Source organism: Dendronephthya gigantea, unplaced genomic scaffold, assembly GCF_004324835.1.
Source record: "Dendronephthya gigantea isolate DGI-Jeju-01 unplaced genomic scaffold, DenGig_1.0 000064F, whole genome shotgun sequence".
Classification (NCBI taxonomy): Eukaryota; Metazoa; Cnidaria; class Anthozoa; order Malacalcyonacea; family Nephtheidae; genus Dendronephthya; species Dendronephthya gigantea.
The window spans coordinates 836305-846529 of NW_021163074.1; the positions used below are offsets into that span (position 1 = coordinate 836305).

A 10225-nucleotide genomic window follows, 5' to 3' on the forward strand; every position below is an offset into this window, starting at 1 on the left:
CTTCTTTACTATGATTTGCCCAAATAGCTAAGTTTTAATAAAAAAGTGCAGTTTTCTTTTTCAGACAACAGAAATTTTTCGAACATGCGGTTTGATCACGGTTTAATCAGTGGCAGAATGTGCTAAGACGGCAGTTTTCTGTCTTGAACAGGCTAAAAGAAAAGGACAACGCCCTTCCTTTTCGCGCCTTTGTAAGCACTGGGCATCGGTGATTTCACTGCTGGGCAAAAGTTCTGCTGGGCATTCAACGTCAGCAATACATTTCATTCGTCGTAACATAAAGTAATGCAATTTAACTACAAAATAGTTCGATTGTTTCAGTTTCATGTTGAGAAGCTGGGGGAAATTTGCCTCTAAATTGCTCGATTTTTACGCACTTCCAATTCGTACGATGTCAACAAGAATAGATCTCTTTCAAAGTATTGGTTTGAGCGAGCAAAAGGCAAAAGAAACGTTGAAGAATGAAGCCCTTGCAAAGCATTTGGAAGACGTTGTTATCGCAGTGAGTTGATATGTGTTTATGTGTCTAACTTTAATTTTTGTATTTCTATTGATCGATATAGCCTGATCATGGTAGATATTTTACACATGGCTTACCTCAGTGAGCAAATACGGTCAAACTTAGAGTATTATAAACACTATTTTCTTTTCGGCTGTTGCATCAGATCAGACCACCTACCATTCTGTTTCGAAACACGTGTACATTCTAAACACGTGTACATCCTGTGTGGGTCTACCTCACCCTGAGTGGGGTCTACCTCACCCTGAGTGGGGTAAGGGTAGTAACTGCAATTTCGTTATGCAGCAGCCAGGCTAGTAGAGGCTACAAAGTCGGGCATGCATGATATATTTTGAAACACAATATGACTTAATGCAGTAAGTACAAGTACTGTGTTTTTAAATACTGTTTAGTATCATAATAATGAGTTAATTACTATAAATTATCCATTGTGTCACCATAATCAGTTAGGCAGATATCATAGAAATAATGCAAATGAAGTTGTAAGAAAAAAAATAGGAACAAAAGAGATTATAATTAGGCACTTCTGAAAGTACAGGATCAAACTTCCTTCTTAGGCAAACAAGGTGAACAATGATTGTCCTATCAATAAATCAGCTGGAATGTTGCTCTACTCATTTGCCACTGGTAACATAAAGACTCTAGAAAGGTTGAATATGATGGTTGATTATATTTGCACTGGCAAGATTGCATCACAGGCTCAACTGTCAGGTAAATAAAACTATGTAACTAAAAAAGTATAGTGTTTATTGTAAATTAAGTTATAAATATTAAATGAAAGTTTTATAAACCAGTATATTTAAAATTTTATTTTCATTATGTCATTTATGTGATACATTTCAGTAGATTTGCTCATTCCATCATGTTGTTAAAAAATTATCAATGTTTTTAGCGGCAATGGAGTATCTAAAAGCCAAACCAGTAGATCCTGTTGCAGTTGAAGAATTTGAAAATGCATGTGGTGTTGGTGTCAAAATTACTCCTGATCAAATTGAAGAATGTGTAAGTATGTACAATTTTACATATGAGTCAAAAGAAACATTTAAATATAAATATATACATATACATATATTTCAGTTGGATTAGATAACTTAGATTAAGTCTTAGATGACTAGGTATTTAGTTTTTTTCAATTTAGCAATTCAATTTATTACAAATAGATTGAAAGGCTTGTTGCTGCCAATAAAGATGAAATCTTGAGCAAAAGATATAAATTCAATACCGGCATGATTATGGGTGGGTACACATTGTCAAATTATTGTCTCTATCAGTGAACTTTATAACACCCTAGGTACCCTGCATTTTATCTTTTATCATGTTTGTTTTAGCAAAGGCAAGAGAGGAACTAAAGTGGGCAGATGGTAAAGTATTGAAAGCAGAACTTGATATGGAGGTACTGGATGAAAATATATCCCAATTACATAAGGGAAATTTATGTATATAATGAGGGAAATGATGTGCATGCAGGCTACATGTGTGTTTCCATTACTGGTTTATTGTAGTGATTTAGTGCAATTTTTTTATGTAGTTTTGTTTCGTTACTAAAAGTATTCATTTCCATAAATGCTATAAGTTAATGGCTAAATGCTGCACTTCATCATATTAATTCAGCCTTATGCAACAAAGCAGTGTTAAGCTATTCAAATATGTCTGAAACCGTAGGGTGGAAAACATCATTTTGCACTTGGAATATGAATTCTAAAAACTTTATTTCAGTTGTTAGACTTGTTGGGACCAAAAACTGAAGCTGACACGAAGAAGCCAAAATCTGAGAAGGTATAACAAATGAATGTGTATCTGAAAAAAATAGTCTTAGAAATAGTTGCAGTTTGTACATGTTCTCATCAGAATGCTGGTGATTTATTTGATAGACTCCCACAGCATCTAAATCAACTGCAAAACCTAAGGCAAAGCCACCCAGCAAGGGTAAGGGTATTTGAAATATTCTAGGTTTACCAACATTGGATTACCAGCTGGATTATTTTCAATATCTGCTTCCTCTGCATGTACTATAGATTTGAAATCAGAAGAAGTATCCCTGGCGGATTTAGGTGGAGAAGCTGCTAAATTTCATAAACCAGGTGAAGAAAATCTCAATGCGATAAAGAATTGTGCTTTTGTTAAGTTATTATCATCTTACTCTTTCTAAATGGGGTTCAGGTGAAAATTACCTTACACCGGGTTATGTTGTGACCCCCAAAACAATGGAACTGTTGCAAGAACATCTGAAACAAACTGGAGGAATGGTCGTGACTCGATTTCCTCCTGAACCAAACGGAATCCTTCATATCGGGCACGCGAAGGCAATTAACTTCAATTTTGGATATGCTAAGGTACCTTTTTAAAGCAGTGTTGAGGTCTGTTCACACGATCCAATTTTGTTGGATCCAATTCACTTCTGACGTATGAAATATAGTCGGTTATTGGTAAAGCAGTACTGCATTGGCTTCAGTGGATTTGCTCCTCGTATACATTACAAGACAACAGACCATAAAACATCCATCAGAAGTGAATTGTTGCCAACAAAATTTGATCGTGTGAACAGACCTTTAATACTAACGCAAAGCGTTGGATTCGTGCATGTCTTGTCATATAAATTCCAAAGTGATTTAAATGTTAGAAAAGACCAGTTTAATAACATTTGTGTACTATTGTGTGTTTAGGCGCATGGCGGAATTTGTTATTTACGTTATGACGACACAAACCCAGAGAAGGAAGAGGAAAGGTTCTTTAAAGGAATTCAGGAGATGGTCGCTTGGTTGGGTAGGTTTTTCGTAACTTGATAAGGTTTGACGTTCCTAGAAGTTGATTTCATAAGATTGGACGGCAAGTGCGTGCATTCATAAGTTTGAAATTTGTATCTTATAAACTACATTTTGCTTTCTTCTACCAGGTTTTAAACCTTACAAGATAACGCATGCGTCCGATCATTTTGACAGACTTTACGATTTTGCTGTTGAATTGATCAAGAGGTAAAGGAGATAACTAGTTGGCCTTAAAAGAGAATAGTTAAAAACTGACTTCTGTTAATGTACAACACTTCCTGGACGTCTATGAAGAACTGAATTAGCTTTGCCTAGATTTTTTCCGGTAACTGCACCGAGCCAAACATAATTTACAGTGATCTTTTCTTAATACGAGGTAGGCAAAATCAATCTTTGAGATGTCTTGCATACAGTGTTTCTGTATTCTTAGAGACAAGGCATACGTGTGCCATCAGCAGTATGAAGAAATCAAGGGATACAATCCTCCGCCCAGTCCCTGGAGAGATCGACCAATCGAGGAATCACTTCGTCTGTTTCAGGATATGAGAAACGGCAAGCTTAATGAGGGAGAGGTACCGTAGTTTGCTTTGAACAATGAAAAATCGCTGTTGAATTTAAACTCTAGGCTTTAGGAATTCATTGATTATATTGGGTAAGCAAGTTAATTTTGAGCTTCGCTTTTTACAGGCGACACTTCGTATGAAGTTCACAATGGATGATGGGAAGGTTGACCCCGTCGCATATCGTATGAAGTTCACACCACATCCACAATCCGGTGATAAATGGTTGGTTCTAACACTATAATTACTGACGAGGATTAGGGTGACTTTTAATGTTACCATGACGTGATAAGGGGTTAGATTAGGATTAGGAATAAGATCCGGTTTAAGTTTAAAGTTTGAATTAAGGCTAAAATATAAGTCAGTTAGGATTGGTGCAGAAACTGAGCCAAGACTTGTTTCCTTTGTCGCATGAACCTCGGGCTTTGCCGCTCGAACAACAGCATCTCATTGTTATACTATCAATTTGATTTTTTTGAAAAATTATGTGGAAATAGACATCGGGGGTGATTTAAGGTGTCTATATATCTATTCTTACAACTTTAATCTCCATGTCCTTTAGGTGTATTTACCCCACTTACGATTTTACACACTGCATCTGTGACTCGCTTGAAAATATTACGCATTCACTGTGTACGAAGGAATTTCAAAACAGGTAAAGTTTTGTTGCTGAAACATAGCCGTCCAGTGTTGGTAGTTTTCTAGTACACGTACCGTAAGTGTCTAAACTACCTGCAAAAGACATTTTGTGCCTGTAGGGGCAACGTGGTTCTAGCTAAAATATGCTCGCAAAGAAATATTTTTGCCCGAATTATCTAGAATTTAACAACAACTTCAAACTGGCTTAACGCTATCTTCCGAATTACGTATTAAAATCCCCCAGGTATTCAGACCTGAGCCAAACACGCACGTTTCATTTGTTTAGACGGTCAGCGTACTATTGGTTGAACAACTCTCTCGATATTTACTGCCCCGTGCAGTGGGAATATGGAAGATTAAACATGAATTATTCTGTGGTTTCAAAACGAAAGATTGCAAAATTAATCCACGAAGGAATCGTGAAGTAAGCTGTCAATTTCGTTGACTTGCTATTCACATGAAAATATTACCAGTTGGTTTAGTATGAGCTATATAGATGGTTTTCAACTTTCAGAGATTGGGATGATCCGAGATTGTTCACTTTAACTGCTTTACGTCGGAGAGGATTTCCTCCTGAAGCTGTCAACACTTTTTGTTCCAAGGTAAAGACAGTGAACTCAAATAAGACTGGAACGCTCACTCGCTGACTTTCCCTCATTAATGAGTGAAGCCAAGATGGCGGATCATGAAGCCTTTCTTGTAGGTATGATCCAGGCCTCTGGCGCGGAAATTTCAAAGGAAAATCATAATTGCCGCCATTTACCTCCGCGCCGGAGGCCTGGATCATACCTACAAGAAAGGCTTCAGTGGGCTTCAGTGTCCGCCATCTTGGCTTCAAACTTCCGACAGAGTGAGCGTTCCAGTCTTATTTGAGTTCACTGGGTAAAGATGACTTGGATTACCCGGTGCAAAGCGCCGGGAGAGGGTACTAATTCCGCCCAGAGATTTTAATTATCTCCGTACTCAGTACTGAATATATATTAGATATATAATAACTATAGTGAAACACGCAATGTGATTGGTCAATAGCCGTGCAGGATCAGACAATCCTGCACGCGTTTTAGACAATCCTGCACGCGAAATTTAATTTTAATAAAGTTAACCGTTGTTTCACTACAGTTATTTTATAAAACAATTACCAAATGATTTTCCGTGCAGGATTGCGTGATCCATGCACTTGGGATGTTGCTCGACTTTCGGAAAGCGTGAAAATACACTCGCCTACGGCTCGTGTATTTTCACGCTTTCCGAAAGTCTCGCAACATCCCGCGTGCATGGATCACGCAATCCTGCACGGAAAATCATTTGGTATTCCTTTAATGTTTTGTGTATCTTATGCTTGTTATTACCAGGTGGGTGTTACCATGGCTCAAGTCACGATAGATCCTGAGATGTTGGAATCCTGTGTGAGAGATGTTCTCAATAACACTGCTGTAAGGTGAGAAAGCTGTTGCTGTTATTTCTGGTCATCGTAAACGTTCAAGTGGCGTATTAGACTTTAACAAGAACATTTGATAACATTTTTTTCATCATATTATTTTAGGGTTATGGCAGTATTGGATCCAATCAAAGTAACCATTACGAATTTTCCTTCACCGAAAGTAAGAAAATTTTAGTTTGTTAGCTAGATGAAATAATTTATGGCTCACTCTAGTTTTTATTTGATTGCTTTTTTCAATATAAACAGTTCTTAGAGGTCCGCAGTTTCGCTGCAAAGGAAAACTTTTTCCGCTTTATAAACACTGCACATCGGACAGTATAATACAGGCTTGTTCTTCCTTTAGAGGTTCAAAGTCAGAGTGCTCGAAGAACAATGTATAAAACTATTAAATCAGGAGGTTTTTTCTCATCTATAGAACGAAATTGATGTGCCCATTAAGGAACCTACAACTCTATCGATGAATAATTTTGATTAATTATCTTTCAGCCAATTCCTATCTCTGTGCCAAATATTCCTCACGACCAGTCCAAAGGTTCACACGAGATTCCCTTTGATCGTGTCATGTACATCGATCGTTCTGACTTCAAAGAGGTAGGTTTCTGATTGTTACATTTTATATACGTAGCTATATTAACTTGATGAAATCTTGCCTATGGCTCGCTCTATAAACACACGAAAAAAAGTGGACTCTGCAAATCCTCCCGTGTGGACCAAAGATACGCAAAAGAGAAATTCACGTCTTCCTAATAAACAGAATATAATATGAACAGAATTTGTTGGCAAAAGTTGTTCCTTAAAGTGTATTTAGCTGCTGAGAAATCTAATCCTTATCATATATACAAATTTATATCAAAGTTCTCCATTGTAATTTTTTCTTTGAACTTTTTAAAGGTCAACAACGAGAAGGGTTACAAAAGATTAAGTCCAGAGCAAAGTGTTGGATTACGTCATGCTGGCTACGTCATCTCGGTCCAGGAGGTTGTCAAGGTAATTGGAACTAACGTAACTTTTCTTAATAGTAAAACGAACTATGCAATTTTCTAACGTGTATAATCTCCGCAGGACGCTAAAGGCAATATTACAGAACTCAAGACTACGTGCGAAAGCGTGTCCAACACGGTGAAACCCAAAGGCTTCATACACTGGGTGTCATCGCCATTAACCTGTGAAATTAGGATATATGAACGACTGTATGTTTGTTAAAAAATTTTTTAAACTTATCAGCTTTTGACATCACCGTAAGAATATTGAAAGAACTGCATGACAAAATCTTGTCCAGATGCGGCAGACTCAAACGATTCAATGGTTAAGTGGACCCCCTGCACGTATAAGACAATTGATTTTTATTTTTACTTGGATGAAGCATTCCTCTATGCAATGGCATAGTCGCATCACCTAACTGTATTATTAAAATATAAATGTATATATATATATATATATATATATAATATATATATATATATATATATATATATATATATATATATATAAGCAAATTTTCAGAACATTTGTACAAGCAAAAACCAGTTGTTCAAAATTCAATATACAGTGCAGGCTTTGAAGTTTTCCCGAGTTTCCAGACCATGTCTTTTTTAGCTCTGATTTGACATGTGTAGGTCAGACATCACAATGGCAGATTACTGTAGAATACTAGATTGGGTATTTGTATACCCAACCCCCACATCTTTTGATAAACCGCCTTTTTATTTCTATACCAAGGTTTAAACACAAGTTTCCGGAGGATCCAAATGTTGTTCCAGGTGGATTTTTATCTGATTGTAATAAGGTATGCTTTCTGTCAGGCATGTTCGGTTTCAAATATTTTGACACCCGCGAGAGTAAGCAAATTATCTTCATTGTTTTCACTACATACCATACATTTATTTGTTATTAAACACAAACATGTATTATAGTTAACATGCATGCATGCAATGAAAAAATTTAACGGCCAATAAACTCCTTTTCCTTCGTAAAGACTAAGTTATACCCTCAACTTGATTTTACAACCTTGAAACTGGTAAAAGAAGAAATTAGGAAAACCCCACGGGACAAATTAAATGCCTGCTGTCCATTTTCTCACAGGATTCTCTGCGGATAATTCCGAATGCTTTAGTTGATGTCACAGTAAAGGACGCTCCTGTTTTGAGTAAATTTCAATTCGAGAGAGTTGGTTTCTTTTGTATTGATTCTGATAGCACAAATAATAAGGTATGTCTTATCCTATTGATTTGGAGAACTTAGAATATAAGTTTTATCTAGCTGGAAGCACTAGATACTGTGTGTGTTAACGACACTATAACACAGCTAACGTTTCGGAATTCAACAATTTCCATCCGAATTTTTTATAGATCGTTTTCAATCGCACAATTCCTCTCAAGGAAGATGCTGGCAAAAACTAAAACATGAACTGTTGGCTCATGCAGTTAATAGTTCAAAACTCTGATCTTAGTTGATACAATAATTCAACAGAAATGTGAATCTTATTAGCGAGGTGTATTCGATACATTTAAAAAATATTTTTAATCACAATTTTCGTCTCTCTTGAGTCATCCAAATAGTCCGGCAATAAGTAATCAATGCAATGTGAAGCAAGTTCAGCATAGACGACGCGAGAGAAATCTTTTGTTGACAAAAGATTGTTTAGTATCATATTTTCCTGCCAATGGCTGTTAAAAAACGGTTAAAGATTTTTGAAAGCTTTGCCGCGTGCAGTGAATAAATGTGTTATAGTACTATGCCATCAGCGTTTGTGCTACCCGAGTGAAGGAGGTTAGGATCACCATGATCTTTAGAGCGAAAAGTACTTGGTGCTTGAGATTAACATCAGGATTAGCTTTAGCTCAAAGACATGGTACATGCACGAAGTCATCTATTTTTAAATCTTAGTTGCATATGTTCGATATAGACAACAACAACGAATATTCATTTAATTCAACTGATTATATTTTCACATGAGTATAATGTGTCTACAAAGTAACTTAGATCGTACTTTATAGTTAATCTTTTAAAGATTTCAGAAGTTATTTTTTGTGTACGCACCAGAAGCCGTACCCGCAGTTTCCTGGTCCCGCCTTGCGCTTCGGCATTCCTCTTTTCTGCGGTACATTATCCCGGGATGCAAAAACATCGTCGAAGACATCATTTTCGAAATCCGTTTCAATCTCGTCACACTGAGCCAAGGCAAACAACAACACACAAACGAGGCTGCATACGAATAGGAACCGCATTTTCTGAAAGAAAAAATATTTGGTAATAAAATATTTGGTTTGTAAAATTCGAAACACTGTACGTAGCCATGAAAGCTAATGGCAAAGGGTCTTAACTCGAAAAGATTACATTTAGAAACTGTTCTATAATTGTTAAGGTCGGTTGAATAATTATACAATACCTTTTATATAATTTAGCGTCAAAGTGTGGTATAACAACTGCCTAAAATAGACAAAATAGACATACCTTTTATATGCTTCAGAAACTTTGTTTACCCGACCAACTTGAGCTAGCTTTGTTGATAAGACTCTGTTGCAACTCTACAGCCGCCATCCTTTTTATAGTCCATGTTTGAAGATGGTAAGTATTTTAGGATTTATTTACCGCAGTTTATAATTGTCCCTCCCCCGCAATTTGGAGCAAGTTATTTGCACAAAATTAGTACACAATGCCAATGGCCGGTAAACATCGATGTAAAGTTTTTAATTGTTATACATGTTTTTTTTTCAAATTTTAGTAGCTATTATGTCTAAAAATATAGTTATTGTTGTTTGAAACGAGTTGCGAAAAATAAACTTGAATGGATTTAGGGATATGCACCTACTAAATTAAACAACAATTAATTTTTACAATGCCAATGGGTCACTGATAGTTTATAGCGAACTAAAGCTAACCAATGGCGAACTGAGAGTCGGGTTAGTTAAGAATTCTTCTCGTGGTCACTGAATAAAAAAAGACAAAACTAAACTCTGCATAAAGGTAATGAAGGGTTAAAAAGCACCTATATGTAGCATAAGAAAAGTTTGCTTGGGTAATTCACTAGTTCAGGTTACGGGTTACAGAACATTCAATCCTTGATCAAATTGGAGACAGGAATTTGAAAAGCAACGAAGCAACCAACATTGAAAAATTAGCGATTCTAGACCTTAAGACAAATAAAGTTACAATGTTCACAATCACTGCATTTTAGCGTGGGTTTTGACATTTAGAAATCTCACATGTACCATTACAAAAATATCTCAAATTCCAAATATAGTTTGATTCAAATAAAGCATTAATTAAATTAGTGATAAATTAAGAAAGTAAATGAATC

At 36.2% G+C, this 10225-nt stretch overlaps 1 protein-coding gene across 1 annotated transcript; it reads left to right on the forward strand.

The window, feature by feature from the left end:
• Positions 1–305: 305 nt before the first annotated feature.
• Positions 306–8581, forward strand: LOC114530673 (glutamine--tRNA ligase-like). The gene is made up of 24 exons (XM_028552276.1): positions 306–502; positions 1078–1231; positions 1413–1522; positions 1681–1756; positions 1849–1913; positions 2237–2296; positions 2392–2446; positions 2536–2601; positions 2681–2853; positions 3184–3283; positions 3414–3492; positions 3716–3857; positions 3973–4070; positions 4408–4500; positions 4771–4908; positions 4999–5086; positions 5837–5922; positions 6028–6085; positions 6412–6516; positions 6817–6912; positions 6988–7115; positions 7645–7711; positions 8008–8133; positions 8274–8581. Exons 1-24 carry the CDS (start codon positions 326–328, stop codon positions 8322–8324), a joined length of 2391 nt encoding a protein of 796 aa, XP_028408077.1. The 5' UTR covers positions 306–325; the 3' UTR covers positions 8325–8581.
• Positions 8582–10225: the final 1644 nt, after the last annotated feature.

What these genes read in the sequence shown, in the direction of transcription:
- LOC114530673 (XM_028552276.1), top strand. Translation starts at nt 326, where the DNA reads ATGTTGAGAAGCTGGGGGAAATTTGCCTCTAAATTGCTCGATTTTTAC. An exon ending in ATCACAGGCTCAACTGTCAG is followed by an intron (nt 1,232 to 1,412) that starts GTAAATAAAACT and finishes CAATGTTTTTAG; the next exon opens with CGGCAATGGAGTATCTAAAA. An exon ending in GCAAGCTTAATGAGGGAGAG is followed by an intron (nt 3,858 to 3,972) that starts GTACCGTAGTTT and finishes CGCTTTTTACAG; the next exon opens with GCGACACTTCGTATGAAGTT.